Genomic DNA, 27,732 nt, shown 5'->3' with positions numbered 1-27,732 from the left:
CCTCAGACTGTCTGATCAGTGTCTTACCTCCGCTCATATCCGGGGCCGTAGGGGTACTGGGGTCTGGGGCCCATCCCTGCCAGTGGCCCGGAGGGTGGCCCGCGTGGGTACATGTCCTGCATGGCACCGCTGGGCATCTGACCGGGACCGAAGGCCTCGCCGGGCCCCGGACCTGAAGAGGAGCAGGTAAAAATGAAAACTGCTCGGAATCATAATAAACGTATTTCTTATAAACACACTGCTCTTATTTGTGTTTCACTTGTGTCATTGTTTCCTATCTTTAGGATAGACACTGAGGTTTAAAAACTATATCAAAACTAAAATATTTTACCTATATAATGTCTAGTCAGTGTGTAGTCAACTTTATCATTTTGTCAAACCTACATAACTTAGAACAGTAATTTCATTTCAACTAAATGTACATGTAATACGTTGTTGAGTGTTGAGTCTTTACAGCAAGTTTTAAGTCTGAAACCAATGTCGGTCCATACGAGCAAAATCAATCTGAGCACTGATGGATTATTTAGAAAATGATCCCTGGTGATGTAATGTATATGAAATATCTAGCCGTAGGCTAATAACTGCAGCACTGTTAATACAGCCCTTTAATGAGACAGATAACGAAACCCTTCAGGTTTTGACCACCAGGAGGCAGCAGAGCACAATCATTTCCAGCACAAGTGGCACTAGAGATGACTCTCTTTAATCCACAGCACTTTGCTGGTTACAACCAGAAAGCTACTGGTTTTCTACTGGTTTCACTTTGTATGCTAGAACCTGGTCCTGGATCAGATGGGCAGAAGACAGACCAGCAGATACCTGGGTCCTGATTATTAATGTTGGAAACCACAAGGCGTGGCAGATAGGAGTGCATCTGATCTATATCAAACTTTGAACTAACTTCAAAGCAGCGTAGACTATATAGGGTAAAACATGTCCAGTAACTTCAGCCTGGATTTAGCTTGTGAGGTGAGCCATTTCTCACACATTCCTCCTGAATTACCCACAACCCTCTACCCTGTATCTGAACCTGCTGCATTTTGTTTTATGAGGTTGACATTTTCCTTTCTGTTCCTGTTTTTTAGAGAACTTAGTTTTTTTGTTTGTTTCTTTTTCAGGACAGCAAAAGCAAAAAGCCATAAAAATTAAAATGACTCTTTTTCTTCAATTATTGAAAAACGATCTCATATGGAGAGTTTGTTCCATAAACCATTTTATGTGTATTTAAAATCACTGCTGGCGTAAAAGTTAAAGTTAAGTCTGGAAATGTTGCACCCATCCATCAACAAAGTGACCTTTCCCCTTCTCACCTTTCCGCAGTCCTCCGTACGCATCTTTGTTGGCATCGTACTGCATCCTCATGGATGGGTCTGTTGGACCTCCTGCTTGGTGGTAAGGGGCGCCGCCGGGTCCCGGGCCTCGCTTGTTGTGGAAGGCTGGATCGCTGCCTTCAGAAAACGGGTCCTGGATGCTCACTCCTCCAATGATCCTGAAGAAAAACGTTAAAGTGAAAGAGGAAGAGTTCAAGAGGAGTCATTAAAAATATGATATGATATATAGTGGCATTGCTCATATTTCTAAAACTAAAACAGTTCTAAAACAAACTGATAGATGTGTGAGCTCTGGCTAACTCCAGCTAACAAGGATTCACACTGGATTCTAGTGAATCTGAGAATATTAAGCTATTAGTTGGTCTAAAGAAAATGAACGGGCAACAACTATGATTACTGACTTCCCATTTCAAATCAATTTTTTAAGAAAAAAAGAAGAAAACATCTCTGGTTCCAACTTCACAATTTGCTTTTTTTTTTTTTTTTTAAATCCTCTGTAATTGTTAAGGAAATATTTTTAACATTTGATGACATTGCCTTGGGCTTTGTTAAATCGCAATGACCATTTTCTGATGTTTAATAATCCAAACAATTAATTTATGAATTGCGATATCAATAATGGAAATAATCATTAGTTGCAGCCCTTGTTCTAATCAAAATTAACAACAGATCATCAACAGGCAACACGGGGTAAGAACCAGTTTCTGGTAGTTTCAACTATCACCCTAATTAAAATCCAAAATGCTCACCACATTGCTAAATACTAGTAGCTAACTCTGCAGGTTTCCTCCTTGTTATATTGTACATTCTCTATGCATTAGCTTTATGATTTGTGCAATTAAACGGTGCAAGAACAACTCCTAATGTTAATCTTCTTATAAGCTTTCAGTCACTACAACATCATCTCTAGGAAACCTGTCGACAAAAGCGCTTTCAGTAACGGGCTGGAAAAGTGTGTCTACATTTCAGGTAAATTTTGAAACCACTCCCAGCCTCACCTAAAAAAAAAAAAAATCTGAATTTTTTTCCCCAATCACTGTTAATTCTAGATGAGGTGTACCACAAGGCTCGATTATGGGCCCTCATCCACAGCAATCAGTCAACACAGTCTCTCTCACAATATTTAAAATTGAAACAATCTACACATGTTTAATATGACAAAAGCTGATAAAATGATCATGTCATTTCCACAGGTGTTACTCTTGTGAGTGACTCCAGAATTAATCATTTAGTTTGACCAGGTGTTTATGGGATTTTGTTCCCTCCTCTACCTGTTTCCAGGCTGGGGGCCCATCTGGCTGTGCGGGGTGGAGGCAGGTGTCGGGGGCTTCAGGTCTCCGGGGGCTTCGGTCAGGGAGCTACTGCTGGACTGAGGGGTGTTGGGGCCCTGCAGGGAGCCCGAGTTGGCTACAGAGATACAGACCAGACAGAAAACCTGCTGAGAACAAGGGTTACGTGTCGTCATGTAACTTCACACCATAATTATTCAGACAAGCCAGAAAAATGCAGGGGGATCGAGAGCAACCAACTGAACACAAATATCATTTCAAATGCGCAACTGGAAGACCTCTGCACAGGACAGTTCAAATTCTAGCGCTTGAGGTTTTCACCTTAATACTTTTAAATATGTATTGTATCCACCTTAATAGATTCCAGTTTTCAGCACTTGTTGGGTCAACCTTCAGAAATTTCCTTGTGGGTTCCACCTTAATGCACTTCTTGTTTTCAGTACTTGTGGGGTCCAAATTAAGATGTTTTCAGGTCTTGTTTAATACAGGTCTCAAATACATGTCCACTTTCATGCACACTTGTGGGGACGCATGAATACACTTCCAGCTTTTAGTACTTGTCGGGTCCACCTTCAAAAATTTCCACTTGTTGGAACTTGTGGATTCCACTTTAACATACTTCTTGTTTTCAGTAATGTGGGGTCCAACTTAAGACATTTCCTTTGTGGGGTCCACACACAGTTTTTAGTACTTCTGGGGTCCATATAAATACATTTGCAGTTCAATACTTGTAGGGTCCACCTTAATGAACTGTTCAGTACTTGAGGGGTCCTCATTAATACACTTCCAGTTTGAAGTAGTTTCATCCAGTTTCATTGCCTCTCTCTCTCCCTGACTTTCCTGTCTCTCTCACTGCAGCCGTCACGATAAAGGCAAATGTCTTGTACGGTCTATGTAAATACTGTGCACGTCTTACTTGTGGGGTCCACATTGATACACTTTATGTTTTAAGTACTTGCGGGATCCTCATTAATACATTAAAGTATGTAGTAAGTAAGTAGTTTTTAAGTCATTGTGGAGTTCACATAAATACAGTGCACTTTTTGCTTGTAATACTTGCTGCCAGTGTTTAGTACTTTACGCCGTAACACACTTCCAACTTTTAATACCTGGAGCTTCCATAATAAATAAAGTTTTTGGTTTCAGTACTTGTGGGATCCAGATGTTTTAGATGGACACATAATATATACAGGTTTCCCATACCTTCTTAAAAATCTATCTCAAGGACTTTTAAAGGACTTTCAAGGCCCGATTCCCTGAAATTCAAGGACCCAACACAGATGCAGATCAAGGTTAATTACTGTTACAACACTGAATTTTATACAGAAGCTCACAGACAACAATCAAAAAGAGAGAGAAGCTTGAATGAGTGAACACATCTAAGCTCTTGGACACGTGCACACAGCAGCACTTTGCCTATTTACTAACATTAAGTAAAAAAACAACAAATGTCAATTTCTATTTTTCCACAGAATATAGAAATTCAAGCACTTTCAATGGCCCATATCTATTTATGTACATTTCCAAAACTTTCAAGGCCTTGATTTGTTTCTTTTCACAAACCTTCAAGGATATCAGGGACCCGTGGGAACCCTGTGTGTACTAAACTCTGATTGTATGTGTTCAGAGAGAGAGAGAGAGAGAGAGAGGGGGAGAGGGAGCGAGAGAGAGAGAGAGAGAGAGAGAGAGAGAGAGAGAGAGAGAGAGAGAGAGAGAGAGAGAGAGAGAGAGAGAGAGAGAGAGAGAGAGAGAGAGAACCAGACAGACAGAGAGAGAGAGCGGTATCGTGGGAAATTAGGTCAGGCTGAGGTCAGTAATGTTTACATTCACACCCTCCTCCCCCACTGGACAACTCACTGTGCTTCTCTGTTACATAATCACACTGCTGTGTTTGTGTGTGAGTGGATTCCTACCACCGACAGTCTGGCATCATTAAAGCCTTTTTCACAGAGTCAATCTGTAACATGTGACGGCTTTTTGTCATTCAGACACGTAGAGTAAAAGTTCCTCACAGCTTTATTCAGACGTGATGGGATATTTATGGAGAGAGCCACGATGCTTGTTGATATTTGTCAGTTGGTCCACTGAGGGAGTCGGAAAGAAGCGACTCTAAAGAGGAAGAGTGTTTCCTGTCCTCTCTCAGGTCGCATCACTGATCATCACAATTAATGACTATAAGGAGCGTGAAAGACTCTTGCCACATCTTCTGATAGCGAATTAACTGATAAATCTTCTCATCAGGTTCATCATTTGTTAGAGAATTATCTGTTTTACATTTAACAGTGGTCAGACTGAGAATGACAGAATATTTGACAGAATTGCTGAATATTCATTTCTTCATTCATGCAGTTAGCAGGGATACAGTTGAAAACGTAAGGAGGGAATCAGCTGTCTGTTAACTTCCTCCACAACATCGGGGGAAAAATCATTCATTTGAACTCATCTTCCAGAAAAATAATATTTACAACATAGAATGAGCTCATTGAGTGTTGATCCGGTTTGTTAAACTGATTTTATGTCATTAAAAGGACATAATAATTGAGTGTGTATTAAACCTCGTGAAGCTCTACTTGTGGTAAGCTGACAGTTCAGACTTCAGTTGCACTGAAATATTAGAGAAATGTTGCAGGTCCAAGTGACTCAAGCATCTGTTCAACTTGCTAAACTGCCAGAACTTTTACGTAACAAGGTGATTGTAATCATGCATTCATTAAACCACACTTGTCATTTTTGGTGACTTGTGAGGACAAACTTTTTCAGTGGTCAGACTTGCCTGAAAAAAAAACTGTTGTGGAAAAAACTGTTGAACACAAATATCACTTAACATCAATAAATGAAAATACTTTTGCACCAGACCATGTTTTTCATCACTTGTGTTGACACTTCAAAATTGTAGTACTTGTGAGGTCCAACCCAATATACTTCGTTTTCTAGCATTTGTCCAATCCATTTACATACATTCTTTGTTTTTAGTACTTGTTAAATCACAAGTCTAATACCTGCAAATACCTGCCTACAAATCACACATCATCCCAATAACCACACTCAGAGGTTATATAACCCGACCCATCTGTCTGCAAGTCCTTTCCCTCCAAACCAAAGACAACAAAACAGAGACAACCGAGAACCAGCGAGTTAGACTCGTAGTATGGACCTTTAAAACCTTGTTATTTTATATAGGAACCTAGTACCAACACCTCACAGGACTATTCAAGTTTTAGCTCATGATAAACTCCAGATCACAGGTTGCTAACTTCCTGCAGTGGATAAATAGCTAATAGAAAACAAGTAACTTCTTACCTGGGGAGGGCGGCTGGATCTTGGCCTGGAGTGACGGAGGTTTCTTGGAGTCTCCGGCAGGCCCCGGGCCCTCAGGTGGAGGCTCCTCTCCGCGCTCCACTTTACACTCATAGGCAAACAGGTACTGGATGTACTGCTTCTTCAGAGAGCTGGCCGCGCTGCTGGACGTCCCCACGTTCAACAGGGACGATAACTCCCTCCACTTCTTATTCTTGTTCACCTGAGAGGAAGACACAAAGAGGGAAAACAGATTTATTCACTAAATTCCTCCAGAATCCAATCGTGGATTAGACAAGCTGAGAAGAACCATGAAACCATGCAGGTAGCAAACTCACTAAATGGAAGCTCACTAGAATGTGGCTAAAACTAATGTACATATCATTCGAAAGACTAAAACGCGAAAGAACAAAATGAAAGAGAAGGAGATGAAGGAGGTAGAGAAGAAAATGCAGGATCAAAGAGAACAACAGTGTACTCGTCTTCTCACCATGGCCAGGCCTCCTATCTCTCTGACGGACAGGTAAAGTCTGCACAGGTCAAGCGGCTTCTTCCCAACAGCGGGCAGGTTCGGGACGGGTGTCCCCCTCTCCTCCATGAAGGCCAGGTACCGGTCCACCCACAGCCGCCTCTCCGGCTCAGAGCCCATGTCGTACAGCCGAGTGATCTTCTCGTTGGTCATGGTGGCCACGCTGGCCTTCTGGAGACACCGAGACATGGAGACAACAGTCAGCTTCGGGTTTACGATCGGAGCAGAGGAGGACTGCACAATACGACCAAAAATGACTTGTGATCGACGGCTAATAAGAAGTAATGAACGGTTTGTCGGCCACACAGTTTTCAGAGAGGTGGTGGTCTATGAAACATCAGACAACAGTGAAACATGGTCCAAAACTGAAAGATATTCTGTTTACTGTGATATGAAACAACAGACAACAGCAGATCATCACAATTTTGATAATAAAAACAAGTAAAACAACCTGTTTTTAATTGATATTGTGCAGTCCCACACAACAGCTACATACCGTCACATCACAATGACACAAAGAACACAGTGCTACCCAACCTGGCTTTTTTTTTTTGCATTTGGTACCAGCACCACATGCAGTTCATCCAAATCCACTGAGAAAAGTCAATGTCAACGGATTTGTAAAGTTTCCTTTAGGTTTTGTTCTGAAAACTGAAAAATATCCATTTTCCATTTCAAGTACTTTCACTGAGCACTTTATTAGGAACACCTGTACACCTGCTTATTAATGCAATTATCCAATCAGTCAATCATGTGGCAGCAGGGCAATGCATAAAATCATGCAGATACAGGTCTGAAATTGACCATGGTATGATTGTTGATGTCAGACGGGCTGGATTGAGCTTTTCTGAAAACACTGATTTCCTGGGACTTTCACGCACAAAACACTCTCACGGATCTGAGGACTGAGCCACCTTGTTGAGAGAGGGTGGAGCTGAAATCTGGAGTGGACACAGGTTCAACAAAACTGGACAGCTGAAGACCTGGTCTGATGGATCTGGATTTCTGCTAGTGCACGCATGGACCCAACCTGCCGTATGTCAACAGGCTGGTGTTGGTGGTGTACTTGTGTGAGGAATGTTTTTTTTTTGGCACACTTTGGGCCCTTTAATACCAATCAATCATGGTTTGAATGCCAGAGACTATCTGAGTATTGCTGCTGACCATGTTCATCCCTCCATGGCCACGGTTCACCATCTTCTAATGGCTTCATGCAGCATGTCACAAAGCTCAAGTCGTCTCAAACACGACAGTGAGCAGTGAGGTCAGTGAACTTCAGTGCCCCCCCCTCCCCCCAGTCTCCAGACCTGAATCCAGCAGAACACCTTTGTGCAGGAGACTGGCAGCATGAATGTGCAGCTGAAAAATCTGCAAAAATGATGTGATGCAGTCATGTCAACATGAAGCAGAGTCTCAGAGGAAAGTTTCCAACATCTTGTAGAATCCATGACACGAAGAACTGAGGCTGTTTGAGAGCAAAGGGAGGAACTACCCTGTGTTAATATGTGTTCCTAATGTGTGTGTGTCTGTGTGTGTCTTCCTAATGCCAGAGTTAAGGGCTCTTTCACAAATTCATTAACAAAACCAACTAAGGTTCATTACTACAATAATACTGATCAGTGATCCAGTTCCCAATCAGTTAAGGCTGACAACCATTATATGACGTCAATGAGGGAGTAGGTTGGGCAGCACTGTGGCACAGAGTCGGCAGAATGAAATCAGATACAGTCACAGCTCACAGAACGAGACTTTCTCATTAAAACAGTTAGAAAATCAAGTTTAAACTAGTTTCAAGTTTGGTTTAGGTCGTTCATTCATATTGAGATTCCTATTTTTTCCAGATCTTTTTAAAACCCACAAAATGTCAAATTTCTTGAATTAAACCACTTGTTCCCGACACATTCTTTCCCATTGTAATGAACTGACAGAGAGGGAAGTTCCGCCCACACTCTTACCCGAACTTCAACCACAGAAAATCATCATCTAATATCAGTGGGTATTATGGGTAAAATCCAATATCACGGTACATTTATAAACCACGTTTTGACCGGTTTTGGTCTTCAGTTGGTTTTCAGTTTCTTTACCTCCTCCCGGACATGTTTCGTGGTGTGGAAAATGTGTTTAATCGCTCGCTGCTGACTTTTAAACATGGCGGGTGAAATAAAATGCTGCGAGAACTCGACCAGTCAGAAATTCAGTACTGCAGACCGCACCCCCCAATGTTCCTGAACCTTTGGAAAGTACTACCCCCCGACCAGGCACCTTTTTGGGGGTCGATCAATTACCCCAGGACTAAATTTAGAGCCTGGTTCATGCGGTGGAAACGCGAATAGTTCCTCAAAAGGTTCCTGGTTCCTGGGGACAGTTCCTGTGGTAGATACGCGGCTATAGTGTGATTTCGATACAGTATGTGGTGATATAGTTACGTTTCTGGAAAATAATATGAGATGGAACCAGATGGGAATGTCCAGGTGATGAGAGGGTTACTTCATCACACTGAAAGAAAATCCAGAATACACACAAAAATCATTAAGGGTTAGGGTTGCTTGAAAAATTGCATTGGTTGCCGATATTCATTTGGATACTTTATTATATTTCAACAAAAGCTTTCACGACGCTGACAAGCTTTCACGTCCCTCTGTCCCCTGTATTTGTCGCATTAGATCAAGAAATCTGGGTAAATGGAAAATGTTTGACTCCTTTTGTTTTAATAAGAAAGTCTCACAATAAACATTTGGAAAATCACATTTAGATGAAAAACATTTATAATAATAAAGAAAAAAAAAGAGCAGCTTTTGGACTTCAATAATACAAAAACATAAAAAATCAAATGCAAGCACATTGCTGCTTTGTCCAATGAAAACCTTGTATCTCCAAACAGTGGACAGCTTTACCTAAATCACTTTTGGCATGTCTCACTGGGTTTAGGAGAATAAAATAGACAAAAGTAATAATGTGAGCTAAAGCTACAAGTGACGGCATGTGGAGGTTCCAGGTTTTCATACATCAGCAGCAGCAGGAAGCAGGGCTCTACGGTGACAAAGGTTCAGTGGGCCAAACCGCTATAGGATCTTAGTTACAGTCAGTATTGTCAAAAAAAAAAAAGTTGCATGATTTGACATTTACACACCGTAGAACCCTGAAGAATATTAAAACACAAAAAAAAAGAAAAAGAAAACTGTTGTTGTGCTTTGCGGCACTTACGGGGCTGGTCGGTGTCTTGGGCCAGGCAGGGCTGCTAATGCTATCACTGTCCTCCCCGTGACAGGAGGACAGACTAGCTGAGCTGGGGGACATGGGGGAGGGGGTGGGGGGCTGGGACACACACTGAGAGCTGTAGCTGTCCTGTGACACAAAACACACACACACAGAAATCATCCACACACACACACACACACACACACGCACACGCATACACGCGCACACACAGACACAGACACACACAACAGAGCCACGAGGTGAGGGGAGGCCAGGTAAAAAAAAAAAATAAGACAGATGTTTCTTCTCCAGGATTTTGTTTTCATTTTTTGGACAGCAAACACACCATGACATCATCACAGAGTGAACAAGCAGAAGCTCAGGAGTGGAACCGGCTTCACACAGCAGTGTTAGCATGTAGCATTTAGCAGCTGGGAGCAGATGGACAGCCGGGTTAATGTGGCTCGTTAAATCTCACAGCAGAGAGAAGAAACACTCATTAGCTGCTCAAGTTCTGCTCTAAACATCTGGTTAAAGACCTAACCTTTAAAAACAGGAAGTCTGTGAACGCAGATCAGGACTTGGGGTTTATTACAGACACAACCAAGAATATCTCAAATGTTGCTACACCTTGATAACCCAGAGCATCCCTGCAGTGACTGCTTTGTTGTGACATCACAAAGTTCCATAAGTCCTGACAGCTGGTTTTAAGGCTCAGTTTCTGAATACATGCTGTGTGCATTTCTCTGTGGACTGAGGCTTTGATACTTTCACAGTATTAATATAGAACCTAGACCTGATCTATAATCAAACAACACATGGACAGAGACCTTTATACTGTATGGGACTTTTAACACCTCAATTTACTTTAATTAGTGACAGACTACTTAATTCATAAAACTATTGAAGCCCTTAGACAGGAATGTAAGAGGGGACGGAGCAGCACAGGAAACATTTAGGGCTTCAATTAATTCGGGTTTTTAGCCCCTCAAATCACTTATATTTGCACATTTCATCACAATTTGAACAAGAAAGTTTCTATTGTTTTTAAAAGGTAAAACTGAGTTTATTTCACTTGTTCGACTTACAGTAAATAGCTCATATTCATATAGTTACCATACCTTACTTTATTAGCTGATAGAGGAAATATTTCCCCCTGCTTCAAAGAAAACTAATCCCTGCCTCAGTCTTCTGTCCATGTTACTGTTATTTTGAGTTCTCCAAAAAAATCTAGTTATCTGGGAAAATAGTAGAATTGTTGTGAATTTTAACAGCCAACAGAGCTTTAAAGTTTCCACCCTGTTCACATTTCCTGTTGTCACACTTCTATTTTGAAGTTTCTCTGACAGCTGACACAACACAACACCTAACCTACACAGCGTCAAAAAAGTGGGAAAAATTAGCAGCAGCAGCAGAGTCTCTGCGCTGCGGCGAAACACGAAGCCGAGCTGTTGAAACTCGTCGACAAACTGCAGACACAAAGCAGCCAGTTCTCATCAAGCGAACCCGAGTCAAAGCTGAGACGGAGCAGAGTTGTCTCACGCAACCCCCGACCGCCGCACACAGATCTGTGTCGGCTGTGATCAAGGCCGACTCTTCACTACCAGATAATGAGGAGAGGCAAGTCTAAAAGATGGCAGCGAGGAGGAGAAGCCGGAGTTTTCAAAACTCCAGCTGCTGAGCTGAGAGTGAACTAAACAAGAGGGAAAAACAAGATAAAACGAGGAAGAGAAGAAGAAGAAAAAAAAATCTCTGGCTCCTGTTGGCAGGAACTGGTTATTTTGGGTTTTCTGTAACATTTCCAAACCGGCCAAACACAGATGAAATAATGACAGGTGTAACAATCACTGTGCTTCTGGGAACAAACTGGTCAACACTGTCGATGACAATGAACTAGGAAGACACAGAAAAACAGCACTAAGGAGTCTTTTTCTTAGCGAAACCTCTCCTGGTTGCAACAAACAGAATGTACTAAAAAAAAAACTTGACATGTCAATCTGAATTACAGTTTTCCTCAACACTTTGTTTACAGATTCTCAAAGACTGTGCTGTTTAGGGTCACATCAATATCTCTGTTCTGCCAGGGCCGAATTAACTTTCTGCTCGGCCCCATCACAAAAACCAGCACAACCAGGTTTTAAATATAGATTCCGACCAATATTAGATAGAAATGAAGTCGCCCTACAGTCCTTTTCATTTCAGTTTGCATTACCACAAAGTACGGGCCACAGAGTGAACCTGGAGCTTGGAAGCTGCCAAGTCTGTAATCCAGCCTTGCTTTGTTGTATTAGACGATAACATGGATGTAGTCCAATGGATCTGTTCTCATTTATATGTTTTTCTGTTTCTGTTGTCAGACAGTGGGACAAGTATGAAATAGTGAGTGAAACGCAGCCCCTTAAGACCAGCAGTCATCTCCAAGCTGCTGCTCTGCAGCTGAAATCCTGATTTTATAACCACAACATCATCTGACAAAATCACCGCCCAGTACTGGCAACTCTCTTCTATGAAAAGTAGCTAAGGTTTGTCCAAAGAGTCAATAGATTTGTTGGTAGGTCCTTTTTTGGAAAAAAGTCACTAAAGGGGTCTGAAGATGGTAAATACAGCGACAAAGGTGCTAAGCTGTTGACACTTCTTGTTTTTGCCAAATCATTTCGAAAGCGCAATGACCAATGGGGAAACTTGACAGCTGTTGCTGTAGAGGTAGGAAATAAGTATGTAATTATTAAAACTTAACAAGACTGAACTGCATTCGTTAACAATGAGGACTCCAAAGGGTCCCTTTAAATAACCATTCAACATTCTGATTCAAGTCAGGCCAACTACCCACAAGGTAAAGTGCAGAGGCCTGGCACATGGTCAGTTCATGTTCTTGCCAACTGCAAAGGTCAGTCATTATCTTCATTCGGTCTGTGGCCATGAGAAATGGATATACAGTGGGTTCCAAAGGCCTGAGACCACTTTGGGAACAACAGACTAGAACGGGGCATGTCTTGCTCAGACACTATCGATGAAGAAACATTTTTCTGGGAGGTTTGGGTAATGGCCATGTCGAAATTCTCAATTGTAAAAGCATCCGCTGTGAACGGTGTCATGAAGGTTGCCTCTGGTGGACACAAGGAAACTGTCGAGCTGAAGATGACCTTCTGGACTTTGATGGCCGATGGGCTCTCAATTCAGTTATCAATCTATATCCAAACCTTCACCCATGGTCATAAATTGTAGGAACTGTCTGTTTTTTTTCTGAAATTAGTTCCTTTGTATGGTGTCTGGTCACACCCTAAAAGACATTTAAAAGGAATTTGGAAGAGACCCGCTTCTCCTTCACATTGAAAGGTGAATCCACAACACCTTTCCTGTGGACGTATTGTGGACCTGTCCAACTGCACACTCCAGAGAAACACGCTAAAGCGATTTTAAACCCCATCAGACCTGGGAATTCAAATTTAGCTGGAAAAGCAGAACCCCTGAGCTACCCAGTTTAAGCCGCTATCACCATGACCAGGACCCACATAAGAAGCAAAACATGGATTGATTGATTGATTGATGGGTTGCAAAAATACATCTAATAATCTAAAATGTCAGTGGGCGGTTTAAATGACGTAAATAAACGTTGTATCGACGTATTTAAAAGGGTAAAATACCCCCCCCCCGTGAGTAGAACCAAATTGTAGGGAAAAAGCAAAGTTCTCAAACTCCGCCCCCTTGATTAAACCTTGAAATCTCAACAATGACTTTCAACAAACCTGCATCAGTGCCTTTAAGATGCATTCTCACACTAGGCTCAGCATACATGCATCTGTTAGAGCATGCCAAGAGTGCAAAAACAGCACGGTGGGAGCTGGTGTGATTGGCAGAGCAAACAGCCATTGTGATTGGTTAACAAAACCAAAGGACGCACCTTGGGTTTGGGCGGTTCGGTGGCAGGGCCGACGCTCTCTTTGCTGAGCTCAACCCTTTGCTTGGTATCTGGATGAGCACCTATCCCTTCAGCTGGCATCATCATGGGACCTAAAAGATGAAGGCAACAGATCCACTTTCAAACTCAAGTGCTCCAAAATTACAAAAGTGTGACTTTCGACAGACTTTGGAGTCTAGTCCTACCTGAAGGCGGGGTGTTGTAGGAGGGTCCCTGTGGCGTCATCCTCCCGGAGTTACTGCCTGGTTGCTGGGTGTAGGGACCTGCAGGACCTCCAGGACCTCCGGAGCCCATTCCTCCCATTGGTGCCATGCCCGGGTAGCTGCCCTGCCTGGACACCGCAGAAGGGAAAAAGGGATTCAATAATTATTATGAGATGTGAACAAACTGGCGAGGTGGCAGCTCACATGCAGAAGAAGGAAGAAGGTGAAGATTAAAGCATCGGTCTCAGGGTCCGTGCAGTTAGAGGAGACAAAGACTCGGCTGAAACATGGCAGAGACAAAGAGCGAAAGACCCGAAGAGTTTCGTATGAACTCTCCCGGTCTTCTCAAGCTGGAGGAAAGATCTCAGTGGATGGTTAGTTCAGCCGGTTGCACCTTTCCAGCATGCTGTCTTAGACCCTCTGTGCCGTTTTGTTTGCTTTATAATTAATGATTTAGGAGGATCTAGGAGGATAGGAAATAATATAGTTGAATGTATAATATGCTGATAAAAATGAACATGGGCAGTTCTCTTTATACATTTTCTAACACTTAGCATTTTCTCGTTACGTTAGCCAGGTGTGATGTGTCTTTTTTAAATTTCCTTTGGTAATATCAATGTTGTTTCGAGATGTTTACTGACTAAGCATAAGTTAAGCCAAAGCAGCTGCGGATACAAAAAGAGGTTTTATTTCCTGATGAAGACAAAGCAGCCGCTCTGAAGCCACACTGGAACCGTCAAGAGGACAGGACAGGAAGTTGCCTGGTTAGTAAAACATCCCATAAACCTCATGTGCAGCACAGCCTGAAATGGACTTAAAATTTGGGATACATACCAAACCATGGCTATTGTGAACCATTAAACTTTATTTTAAAATGAATGTTTTTTTTTTAGGAGTTGCACTACAGTTGTTTCATCCAGGCCAACACCAAACACGAGAGATGCTCATCCAATGAGGTACAATTTTGGAAAAATTAAGAAATATCACGCCAGGCTGTGTTTCTTTATCTGTCAGGCTCTGGTACCAAACCTACCCATAATGCTCAGGGGGGGTCTGCACAGCATTGGTGCCCTGTTGGGAGTGGTGAGGAGGGTGGGGAAGAGGAGGGTGGTGGTGGGGGTGAGGGTGAGGAGGGTGGGAGGGATGAAGAGTAGGAGAGAGGGAAGGTCGACCCCCGGGCCAGGACTGGTTGTGGTAGACGGGCGACCGAGCGAAGGGAGGCCTGGAGGGATGGAGGGATTGTGGAGGTTGAAAGGCAACAAAAACTTTTTATTTGTTCAAACTGTCAACTTTCAGCAGCTGCAAACAATCACGTTGCTCTTCGAAGACTCTAAACACAAACCTCAGTAATCAACTCATGAGAGGTTTTCCTTCTTTCACTCTTTATCAGAGCAATTCCAGGTTGATAGGAACTGATTTATGAGGAAGGAAACACATTCAATACATTTGTCGGACTTCAAGTACAGAGGTGTTTAGAGAAAAAGTAAACAGATCTTTGTTTCTAAGTAAACTCCAGGGGTATATGTATAGTTCCTGGAACTTTTTAGATTTTCCAGACTGTTTTGCTAGTTTCTAATCTCTGTAACCTCTCTCTGTCAGGACTCACCTGCTCTGAGCAGCAGCTGTGGACGAGGAGGAGGAGTTGGCACTGGGCCCGGCACTGGGGCCGACGTCTGGCAGTTTGCGACTTGCGTTGGGCCCCGGAGGCCTCATGCCCTGACCGGCGGGCTGTGGCATACCCGGGGAGGTGGGGGCCATGGTGCTCCCTCCAGCGGGGTAGGGTCGCCCCCCTGCACCGGGGCCCGGGCCACGACCTGCTGGGGTGGAGGGGCCCTGACCGTGCATCGGACTGCTGGCATTCAACCCCAGGCTGTTGGCTAAGCTGGGGCCAGGGCCCGGGCCACTGTAGTTGGCACTGGGGGCCCCGCCATAGTGGGGGGGCCGGGGGTAGTTACCTGACAAAGGGGAGGTGAGATGAGACATTAGACTGGAAGTAAATAGAAAATTTGCAAAAAATGTTTCACAATTGTTTTTACCTGGGGGTCCATACTGGCCATATGAGCTGCCCTGCTGGTAGGAACCGTGGTGCATGGGCCCCCCCGGTGCTGGGTGAGGGGACATAGGTGGGGCTGACTGCTGAGGGCCAAACTGGGGCCCTGCGGTACTACGCTGCATGGAAGGAGGGAAACCTGAAGAAACAAGACATGAGAAGCAGGTAAGAGAAGAAAGGGACCAGGAAGAAAAACCCAGAGATCCAGGTCCAGGACCGGTTTAGCCTAGCTTAGCACACAGATTGGAAGCAGGGGGCTGAGTCCTTACTGCAGCGACCTGGGTTCAAATCCAACCCAGGCGCTTTCCTGCATGTAATCCTCTAGGAAATGAGGGTTGAAGGTGAAAACAGTGAAACATGTACATGAAGAGAAAAATTAAATTGACTACAGGAGGCTTTAAAATGATCATTTATGAGACAGATGATGACTGACTGACTGACTGACTGACTGACACACACACACACACACACACACACACACAGTTACCTCTGTCCTGAGTCATGGCAGACTGGGAGGAATGAGGGCCGACATCTGATCCAGGACCAGAGACCTGAGGGGTCAACTGAGCGCCTGAGACAGACAGAAGACAGTGTGTTAATATCACTCCACTGGATCCCACTGCGGACATCTAGGCTTGTGTGTAAATATCTTTTGGTTTCCATGGCAACACTGCGTCCAGCGCAGCAGCTGTGATGTGGTGTTAGACTCAACAACTGACTGAACGGACTTAACTAAGAGATGGGAACCTCATTAACTCCACTGGGACAGTCTCACTGTGTGTGTGTGTATGTATGTGTGTGTGTGTGTGTGTGTGTGTGTGTGTGTGTGTGTGTGTGTGTGTGTGTGTGTGTGCGTGTGTGTGTGTGTATATAAAGTATTCAGACCCTTTAGAACTAATTAGGAGTCATTAGTCATTAGCCTGTGAAGAGTATTCACCGGTGTTTACACATCATCATCATCCTACCTGGTCCGCTGGTGGCGGGGGACAGTGGTCCAGATCGTGATTGGCTGCTGGACCCAGCGGGGGACGGTGAGGGTGAGGGTGATGGCCCGGTGCGAGCTGGCGGGGGGTGTCGAGGCGATACATGGGGGGAAAAAGGAGAACGGGCCGGAGTCCCCTGGTCGCCCAGAGTGCTGCCGGATCCCGATGCCCCTGAACTCACCGCAGCCTCAGTGCCGGTCGGCAAATCATCGATTGAGCCGGACAAGTCCTGAAACACAGAGGAGACGCTGGTCAACACAGACTTTTAATTAACTGATTTATCAGGTTTTTATTTATGTTATTGAGTTTTTGATCTCAGGCAACATTCTCTTAACATTTCCTGGAGATTAGAGTGTGATGCTCAGTTGATTAATTGAATTGTCAATCAAGAAAAAAAAAAAAAAAAAAATCATTGGCATCATCTTTTTCAATCAAATAATCATTTAATAATTTTTAAAGCATAAATACCCCAGATTGTGATGCTTCCAGGTTCTCAAATGATAACATTTCCTATTTTTTATCTTATACTGTAAGTAAGTGGAAAACTTTGAGGTTTTGATTGTTGCTTGGAACAAAATAAGACACTCAATGACATCACCTCATGCTCTTGGACTCTGTAATGGGATTTTTTTTTCTACTATAAATCCATTAATTAGGATAATAATCAGAAGTATGATCAATTAGTAACCTTTCTGCTGTCACTGTTTCTGGCCTGATTTCACAGACCTCTTTCTAATGGTAAGTAATGTAAACTTCACAGAACCATTGTTAATGACACTTGTACCATTAGATTTAATAACAGAAACTACTCAATAATATAGGACATACAACACACCTTTTTTCTTTGAAATAATTATTTTGCCTGTAATCTTTTTATTATTCTGCAGTGAACCAACTTAATTATAAAACTCAATTTCAACAAATTTTAGATTTCCTGGTTCCCACATTTCACCAACTTTCAGGTTAATAGGTAAAAGTACTAAGGTGTACACATTGTGAACTTGGTTGTAATAAAAACACAGAAGGGAGGAGATACTTTTATTAATTACAAAACAACAGCAGCCCATAAACTTGTTTCACATGTAAAGAAACTGCACACACCGGCGTCCACACACATGGTAGCACTACAGTGGTTAAAACAATGATTCGGTTCCCTACTGCACATACAGAATGGTATTTCCACTTCCATTCTTCTGTTGGTTTCACAGTGTTTTTTTTATTTCCAGCAGGATTTCTGACTCGTCATTTAATGAAACATCAGAGCAGCGGCTTCGTATATGACTTCACCATCACACTAACAGGAGGATCATTGACTATTCTTCAGTGACGGCTCATAAACACCTCGTTCAGCACCTCCTAAATGAGGCGAGGAGGAGTAAACGTCTCAGCTGGAGGACGTTAACGGCCCGTCCAAAACCAACAGAACCGAGTGGAAACTCTCTCTCCGATCCTGCTGATTCTTACTGTACGCCAGGCCCAACCTCAGAGAGTGGTCAGCATCCACTCAGCCATTCAGCCTCTGACAAAGAGCAGCTCACTGTGAGGATGAACCTGAGACGACGGACTTTCAGATCTAGGAACATCATTTAAAGACACCATTTCTCAGAGAGGCTAAAGTTTGTGTACTTGATATTTTCTCATGGGATAGGAAAGTAGTGTTTCATCTTTGTTGACACAGATCTCTCTCTCTGCTGCTTATCCAGCTGTAGAAATCCAAACCATTCCCAAACCACAGATGTTGTATTACCTCCACAATTTCCTCATGTGTGGACCTATGACTCTCCTCATGGTCGTGTGTGTGTTTTTTTTCCCCTCCTTGTGTTGGCCCATACACATTGTTACCCTACATAACCCTGTAGCTGCAGCCTGACGGAGTTATTGTGCAGATGAGGGTTGACCTCTCTCTGAGGTGCAGAACATTGTAAATCACTCATCAGTTTATTACACTTATCGTGGGAATTTTTTTTTTCGTGCTAATTATCAAGATTGATCATCCAGCCCAGACTCTGGCAGAGTGGACAGTCTCTGGAAGTCATGAGTAAAACAGAAATCAACTGCTATACTACCCATCGTGCTTTAAAAGAAAAGAAAGAAAAGCAGAAACAACCGAAGGAAGACAGAAACAACAACAAAAAAAAAAAACAGAGAAAAATAGAAATAAGAACAGAAAAAAAAAAAAGGTTCAGTTTCAGCTCTGAAACAACACAGTGTTCATTTCAGCCTCTATAAAACGACTTCAAACTTTTCCCCACATCTCTACACTCCCGAGCAGCTCCTGTGATTTATGGTCACAATTACTGTGTTTCATTAAAACCTCACAGTCCCTAATTTGATGAATAGAGTTTTCCGGCCTCATCGCTCATTCACACTTTCTCTGCAGAGTGAAGGAGGACAAACTGATGAACAGACCTCTCTCTGTGTTTCCTCCACACAAACTGAACTCTCCTCATCTCAGACTGGAGTAATGTGAGCCTTCGCATCGTCATCCGTCAGCAAAGATGGAGGAGTAATCAGGGTGGAACTAGGAGCATTGTCCCTCACTTTCCGCTGCACACTGACAAACTGATAAACTGTTTAAATATAGTGAACACAACAACAGTGTCCGATAGTTTCCCGATCATTCCCTCCAAACCATCTGATATGCAACTGGGAGATTCCGGGAGAAAATAAATTGTGAATTGGTACTAATTATAATGGACTTAAACTTCCAATTAGTTATTCCAATTAAATGTGAACTTTGTATACCTGCAAAAAAAAAGGGCTGAAGGTAAATCTGCTCTGCCCTGATGGAAAATTCGAAAGTCTGAAAGAGCCATGACATTACGAGGGTTTGATGAAAAAGCCTCTTCATTTTCTTTTTTCACTTTTTTGTAGCTTTGTTATTGAAGTGCAAATTTTACATGCTTGTAAAGGACAGCTCTTCTTCCTCTATAGGCTCTGTTCTAGTATAAGTACTAGTACTCAGAGGGGAGAAGCATCTCTGATGTTTAAGATCAGACAGTGTTAAGAGCAAGGCAGGTAGGAGGAAAACTGAACAAGCAGAGAAACCTGAAGACCTGAAGTCCAGACCTTCACTGAGGATGATGTTAAAGACACTGACGCATCATTTTCTGCCAGAAAAACCCCTGATGGAGCCTATCAGCTGAGAGACAGAGACAGAGCGAATAAAGCTGACGGCAGAGGAGGGAACATCTGGGAGCAGTCCAACACTTTCATTATCTGAGATGTGACAAAGAACAAAGGGAAAAGAAAAACGCCAAAGAAAAATTAAGTCAGTGTATAAAACTGTCTAAAAGAAGAGGAGGAAAGATGAGAGAAGCTGCTGGCAGGTGATGGCATGAAGCCAGCTGTTGCCATGGCAGCAGCCAATGCCAATTAAGGTGACTGAAAGGTGAGGGAGGCAGGTCACTCCCAACTGTGAGCATTTTAAAATGTCTGATACTTGTGTTTCTAGGAAAAGCTCCATGCTGGAGGAAACAGTGCAGTGACTGGAACTGTTGGTTGTTGACCAATAGTCAGTAATAGACTTTATAGTACATGACTTTTTTTTTACCAGCTTTGTGGGCTTTTATCTTCTGGCGTGTTTTGTATAACCTTTATTTCTCCTGGGATAATCCGTGTCAGTTTGTCTTTAAGCCTTTTATCACGTTACTACAGTTATCAGTTTAATGACGTGAAGTGGTTAATTATTGTAGTGGCAGCACTTCTACTCTTTTCATGGAGACATTGGAGGGGAGACTTCACTTCAAGAGCAGATCAAGAACAAAAGCAGCACTTCAGAAACACAAACTACATCTGATTAAAGTGAAACGTCGCCACTCAGCTCAGACTGACGGTTGGATTCCTCCTCTAATGTGTACAGTTCACTGCCTTGCTCAGAAGCACTACAACAACACACCTGGCTGTTTGCAGGGGGGGAGCAAAAACAAGGCAAAAACACTATTCATGAAGAGGGAGGGAAGGACGGAGGGATGAAACAAAAGAAAGGAAGAGAACATGAGAAACAAAAAATAAGGTGTCAAGGAGGAGACGAAGAATGACAAAAAAGAAACACAAAGAGGAAGAAAAATAAGAAGAAAGGAGATGAAGAAGTGAGCAGTGAAGGAAAATGAGAACATAGAAAACTACAGGAGGGTGAAAAGTGAAAAAAAACGACAAGAAAAGAGAAGGTGAGAAAAGGGGGAGTTGAAAGGTGGATGGAGAAAAGATGAAAAGAAGCAATGAGAGGAAAGAGAAGATGAGGAGTTGAGGTGAGGAATAGAAGAGAAAGAAAGGAGGAGGGGATGGAGGAGAAGGAGGACAGGAAAACGAAGGGGGAAAGAAATTGACGAAGAGAGTCTGAGAAGAAGGAGAAAAAGAGGAGAGAAACACTGCACTGAAATCTCCCATCTGCCCCTGGGCCTGGGACCAGCCAATCACAGCGCAGCAACCCGTCCTCCCTCCCTCCTCCTCATGCCAACAGCTCAGCCAATCAGTTGCTGCACTGCCTCTCTCACACTCACTCACACTCACACACTCACACAGTCTAATTATAAAGAGTGAGCTGCAGAGAGCGAGAGTGTTTCTCTGCAGCCTTGCTCGACCTTCTCCTCCTTCACCTGTTCTCTCGCCTCCTCCTCCTCCTAACTTCCTCTTCCACATTCCTCCTTTTCTCCTCCTCTAACATGTCCTTTCTCTTCCTTCACCTCCTCCTACATTCCCTCCCTATCTTCCTCACATCCTGCTGTCTTTCTCCTCCTTCTCTTCACATTTTACTGCTGCCCCCCCTTCATCTTCTCTTCTTCCTCCATCTCTTCCTCCTATGACTTCCTTCCCCTCCATCCCATCTTCCTTTACTCCCTTCTGTCTCATGTCTCTGTTGCTCCTTCTTTTATCCTCTCTTCCTTTCCTTCACCCTAATCTCCTCCTCCCTTCTTTCTCCTGCATTCCACCACATCACCTGATGTCTCCTTTTCCTCCAACTTTCACCTCGTCTTTTCTCTCTCATTCACTTCCTTACCTCCTTCCTCCATTTCACCTCCACAATTTCCTCTTATTACCTCATCTTCCTCCACTCTCTCAGCTCCTCCTCTTTGTCTCCTGCTGTCTATTTCCTTCTGTCCTCCCCATTTCATTTAATCTTCTCTCTCCTGCATACTTCCCCTCCTTTCCTTCTAGTAATTTTCATATCTCTCCTCCGTTTCCTATCCTCACCTCCCTTTTTCCCCCTCTCCTCCCTTCTTTCCCCTTCTTTTCCTCACATGAAGCAGAGATACTGTGTGAGGTGAATTTGAGTAAAAAAAGAATCGCGCTCCAATTTCATAACAAGACGCTATAGCTGCAGAACTTCATTCAGAATCATCGAGTTTTGAAGTTTTTCTCAATGCAACAGTAATCCAGTGATAGTTGTCTGTAAATCCACGGCTACAATACAAACAGGAACTGATTCAGCAATGTTTATGGATAGTTTGACTAAATGTGAACAAATATAGAAAACAACAATGTTAAAAAATACATTATAATACAATTTTCATCATCTATTCATCTATATACTTTTAACATCATCAACTTGGTTCTAAAATTCATCTCGATTCAAACACAGAAGAGCATGTGTGGTGGTGTGGGGTGTTTTAATTTCATACGTTTTAATGACCTAAGGGTAAAAGCATTCAAGTAGTTTGGGGTATATTAGGTTCTTGTAACTGGTTTAGATGACTGGGTTAAACTGGGAATCAGACTGATTCTGATGGCTTGTGTTGATGACCAGACTGAACACTGCCGTGTCCTCAGACCAAAGCAATGAAGCTGGTGGTAAAGATGTTACAGCTGTCTCCAACATGTTCTTACCAAAGAGCAACAAACTGAGGAAAGTTATTTTTCTCTTTATTTCTTATATATATTTCCTTTTCAGGTTAATTTAGACTTTAACATTGGTTTTACCTACTTTATTCTAAAAACACAGAAAAAAATGTCTCAATTTTGAATCTTGATGAAATTTGCAAAAAATCCAGAGAAAAGCGAAGTTTGAATTTTGATTTTCATATTTAATTTTTTCTATTCTATTTACCTCTTTTTTTATTAATAGTTTTTTAAAATACTTTTTTATACCAAATTATTGTTTTATTATTTATTTATTTTAATTGTAATCCTGAAATGTTTTAATCCTCATTCAACAATGTAAAGCACTTTGTAAATGATTGTCATTATTATTATTATTATTATTGTATCAGTAACATGAAACTGAAGATGTGTTATGTTCTCTGCACTGCTTCAATGCCAGTGAGACCATGAGCGACAATCCGCAAAAAATATACCAAGTTTTTAAACATTGTAAATATCTAAACTAGAGGAAATAATCTCAGCATCATGGACTCTGTAGTGAAGTTATTAAAGACTCTGTGAGGCTTTCGGGTTTAGCTGATTTCTGCTGATTTTTTTATTTTCCCTTCCTGCAACAGAGCCCGTCTCCCCTCCGCCTGTTGCCATGGCAACTGCATCAGCACCCTGACTTCAAAGAGGAGGCACCGAAAGAGAACGACAGGAAGAAAAAAAGAGAGAGAAGGGGAGGGCAAGAGGACGGGAACAAGATAATAGTGAGAGGAAAAGGGAGTCAGAGGAGAAAAACTGCATGTGAAAGAGGGAATAAAGCTTAATGTAAAGAGACAAAAGGGATGACAATGGAACCAGTTTAAACAGAAAGAAAGGGAGGTAGAGAGATAAAAAGGAGAAGCAAGGAGAGAAACAGATAGATAGAGAGAAACGGGAGCGTTCACCATCAGAGCTGAAGGAGATTTCATTCGAGCAGCTATAAAACGGTTCCTGAAGGTTTTTCTAACAGAGTGAAACCTCTGCAACCAAACTGACGGAGGAGTGATACTGACTGGAAAATGCTCTGCTCAAGTCGCTGAATTTTCCTGACTCACACTGAGAGTTTATCAATTTCACAGACTCTCTATTTGGGAAACACCTTCAGAGATGGACACAGGTGTACCCCAGGGCTCTATAAATGGGCCTCTATTGTTTCTTATCTACATAATGGATTTACCAAACATGTCTAGCAGAGTTTCTCCAAAGCAAACCAGGCAAACCAAACAAGCAAAGCGGGCAAATGCCCAGGGGCTCCAGATGATCGAGAAAATAAAGCAAAAACGAAATAATTGCAAAAAATGTAGTCAAAAGAATAGCTGATTAAAAAAAAAATTATTTTCCAGTTTTAGAGCTTTAAATGTTTTTTAACCTACAAATCACCACATCAGTGGTTACTAGAAACTTTAAGATTCTTTATTCTCTGATTTTATATTATTATCTATTATTTGACTATTTTCTGCTTCTTCCCTACCTTACCTTTGGGCTTTATAAAGTAATTTATAACTATAATTTATAAGTCACTTACAACAGACAGACTTCTCTCTGGGTTCGGAGAAAACAGCAGTCCATACAGGGCTGAAAACTAGTTGTAAACATCTTTTAAATGTAAACAACAGTTCAATGTAAGCTCAGCTACAGATCACAAGGACACGTCATTATTTCAGATGTGTATCTGTGCGTGGCCCCGGACGCCACAAATCAACTCAGTAGGAAATATCAGGCACTCAGAGCGTGATACCTGCGAAGTTCAGCCTGAGAGGAAAGAGGACGGCATCATTATCAACAACAAGCCGCAGAACAATCAGAGCCTGCAGACAGCAGGGAAGGTCTGAAACATGTTCAATCTGTCACACAGCGAGAGTCTGAATCACGACCACTGAGCCTGACACAACAAACAACTCTTCTTTCTATATTATATTGCTCCATCTGTTGGTTTTCACCCTTTATGATCTGTTGCTTTGTCACAATCAGGGCAGAGAGTCAAACCTCAGGATAAACAGGCCTGTAAATACGGTTTGCTGAGAGTCTGAGGAAGAAAACTGTCTGGCCAGATGTGAGGGATTTCAAAATAAAAGAAAAAAAGACAAAAGGAAAAAAAATGTTTTCCTTGTCGCTGTAAGCAGTGCAGGACAGGATAGTCAGCTTAGATCTTTAACATTGGTCCGTTCACCCACTCCTCACACAACTTTGACAAACTTTACTACTGACTATAAAGCACTAAGCCTTGTGATGCAACCAGTATAAACTAGCAAAACAGTATCATGAACATGTTTGCCTTCAGAAACATCTGTAGAAATGGTGCTGTTTACTTTGAAAGTCCCAACAACCCTCATCCCTCATCTGCAGCTTCTGTTGGCCGGTCAATATAGTCAATCAGGAGTGTGACACGGACAACTTGACTTTATTTGCAGCCAATCACAGGCTTTGATACAGGCGGTTGATATTTAAGCTAACATCATTAATGTTCGATGCTGTAAATTGTTAAAGCAGATTTCCTTACACTTTTTCTCAGATTTGTTGCCATTTAATGACAAATAAATGTTTTTTTTTTTTTGTGAGACGTTATTGTACAGCAGCCGCTAGCATCATCTCTCCTCTGTAGCTGAGTGATGTGCTTTTTTGTTCAGACTCACCGGCAGGCTGGACGGTCTCTCCTGTTGGCTCAGACTCATCTCCTCATGGTTTGGTTTACCAGGAGTCATAGCGGCAGACTGGCCCCGGCCCCCGTACGCCTCCTGCGGCACTTCCTGCGTTAACACAGACGGAGGAACAAAGTTTAGACTACAAAACACTCAAGAGCTCACACCTGTCGGATCATCTTTTTACTCTCACTGGAACCAAAACTATCTCACCTCAGTGTCCATTTAGCAGCTGCTCTGGAGCTTTCTTAAAACAGCAAACTGATGCTGGCTTTTAAATCACCGTGAATGGGGAGACTTAGAGGTACTTTTAATTTTTTATTTCTGTGGAATCTTATACCTTTTACACCAAAACTGGTGGGTATAAGCAACTTTTTTTAACGCACGTAAACTCCAATAATAAAAGCCAGTTGACCCCTTTTCCACTAACAGTTGAGTTTGCCTTTTCTGTTCAGACTGAGGACACACACAACTGCAGGGGGCGATGTCATCACATGCACTTGTAGAGCACAGACACAGTGGAGAAAGAGTGAGGTGCTAGCTGCGGAGCAAACAAGTAAAACAGATCTATCACGTCTCATCCCCGGATTGTTGCTGCTGCTGTAACAGTGTCAGAGTCTGTGTGAGACACTTCAATCAGTGATTGTGTGTTTTTAAAACTTATTTCAGGGCTGCAGCTCATTCTTTCACCCCAGAGCATAGTGTAGCTGGGACATTTCTGGATTAACAGCACTGTGCCGTTTGTGCTCTGAAAGACATTACAACAGGAAAAAGGGCAAAAATTAGCAGGTTCACCCAGGAGCAGGGAGCCGATTGCCGACAAAAGCCCAATGTTAGCGGGTCTTAGTGGGTTTTCTGACCAGTGGAAAAGGGGCTTAAGCATACTTAATCTGCTGTTGATGACAGTGTGATGCATTCAAAACCTCCAGAAGAGCTACTAAATGGACCTTGTGGTAAAGGCGTTATATTCCAAGGTCATGACTGAGCTTTCAAGCTGAGCTACAGCACACTGTAGTCACTGCTGAGCGTATTTTTTCCCTACAGGCTTGTGCAACTTTTTGAAAAAAAAAAAAAAAAAAAAAAAAAAAAAAACAAAACACAAACAAGGACGTAAACTATGCTGCAATTCTGTCATTTTAATGAACAAAAAACCAGATGACAATGATGTGAATGGAAGACAAAGCCACTGCATTTTTCAAGCAGACACCAGTCAATGTTTGAAATTATTATTTGGCAGCTAAAAACATCACTCATTAGTTTAATTACAACAGAATTTCCTCTGAAGTTCTTTTCAGTTTTTTTTTTAGCAGATAACTGCTGCATCGAGTTAGAAAATAAGAAAAAAAATGATTTGAGAATCAGTAACAGAATATCTAAACAGTAGCATGAATGCGGGTTGACACATGGCGCCACATCATTATACGCTATTGCCCTGCGAACACTTCTAAGCTCTGTGGAAAGACGGCTATTTATTCCTCACATCAGTGCATCCTCACTACACCTTCTGTCTGTACAGTGTGGCCACTGTGTGCTATAGGTCACATGTGGTGTCTCTCATATTACTGGTTGTGGAGTTTGTAATTACTGTGGTGTATCCGTTACAATACACAAGACACTTTGGAGTTTCCTGCAGCTTTACTAGGAGACTGTGCAGGTTTACACTCTGTGTTTATGTGGTTTCTAGAATAAAACAGTAACAGAAACACAACTAAAGTTAACAATACCAACAACACAAATTCAATTAGCTACACTGAGAGTCCCACAAACCTCTTCTGTCAATACAACATCATACAAACAGAATTAAACTCAAAGGAGAATAAAGTGAACAAACAAATGAACCTAGAAAGAAAAGCAACAACCCAACAACCAAACTAAACAAGTCAATAAGGCAATTAACTAATCAAAGGAGCTTATTGGCTCCTGACATGCGCATATAAACACTGCACCTGAAATCTATGTGAGCTGCAAGTCTTCCTAACACACAGTAGCTGTGTCCCAATTCAGGAGCTTCATCCTTCTGAAGCTGCATTTGAAGACCGATTGCATCACAGCAGCGACTGAGAACTCCTTCAAATGCAGCCGAGAAATGCATCCTTCTTTTTCTGTGTAACATAGGCGCCAACGGGTGGATCCTTTGTGGCCCAAACTATCCCAAGATTCATTGGAAGTCGGTAACACAGAGCCCAAGGATTACACTTTTAAATCTAAGTATTGGGTTTCAGCTCTGTTGAACAACTAATGGTACAACTGTTAAAAACAAGGGCCTTAACACCTCAAGGTTTTGGTATAAAAAAAAGTTACGTGTTGTCAAGGTTGCTAGGCGACAGGTAAGGTCAAAACATTCTCCGTAGACCCAGACCGTCTCAATTCAGTTTGGCCTTCGTGGTCTACGACAGCTACCAAAGGCCCCCGCATTGGTACGCAGCTAATGGCTATACTTCGTACTC

At 42.4% G+C, this 27,732-nt stretch overlaps 1 protein-coding gene across 4 annotated transcripts in view; it reads right to left on the bottom strand.

Annotated features, from left to right (window-relative positions):
• Positions 1-27,732, bottom strand: part of arid1b (AT rich interactive domain 1B (SWI1-like)) — a 51,509-nt gene that overhangs the window by 5,948 nt on the left and 17,829 nt on the right. For 2 of the 4 annotated variants that reach the window (XM_056405119.1, XM_056405121.1), the window contains 14 exons: positions 25,280-25,393; positions 16,782-17,028; positions 16,304-16,387; positions 15,803-15,955; positions 15,373-15,721; positions 14,800-14,988; positions 13,749-13,894; positions 13,546-13,655; positions 9,651-9,791; positions 6,408-6,617; positions 5,921-6,140; positions 2,603-2,738; positions 1,311-1,489; positions 28-172 (listed from right to left, as the gene is read on the bottom strand). In XM_056405119.1, the coding sequence (XP_056261094.1) occupies positions 28-172; positions 1,311-1,489; positions 2,603-2,738; positions 5,921-6,140; positions 6,408-6,617; positions 9,651-9,791; positions 13,546-13,655; positions 13,749-13,894; positions 14,800-14,988; positions 15,373-15,721; positions 15,803-15,955; positions 16,304-16,387; positions 16,782-17,028; positions 25,280-25,393 (2,423 nt within the window). The remainder of the gene's footprint in view (positions 1-27; positions 173-1,310; positions 1,490-2,602; positions 2,739-5,920; positions 6,141-6,407; positions 6,618-9,650; positions 9,792-13,545; positions 13,656-13,748; positions 13,895-14,799; positions 14,989-15,372; positions 15,722-15,802; positions 15,956-16,303; positions 16,388-16,781; positions 17,029-25,279; positions 25,394-27,732) is intronic. The other 2 variants (XM_056405120.1, XM_056405122.1) reach the window with 2 other exon arrangements.

This window comes from Seriola aureovittata, chromosome 19 (assembly GCF_021018895.1).
Source record: "Seriola aureovittata isolate HTS-2021-v1 ecotype China chromosome 19, ASM2101889v1, whole genome shotgun sequence".
Taxonomy (NCBI): domain Eukaryota; kingdom Metazoa; phylum Chordata; class Actinopteri; order Carangiformes; family Carangidae; genus Seriola; species Seriola aureovittata.
The sequence above is the reverse complement of the archived record's forward strand: the minus strand, read 5'-3'. Positions and strand labels throughout refer to the sequence as shown.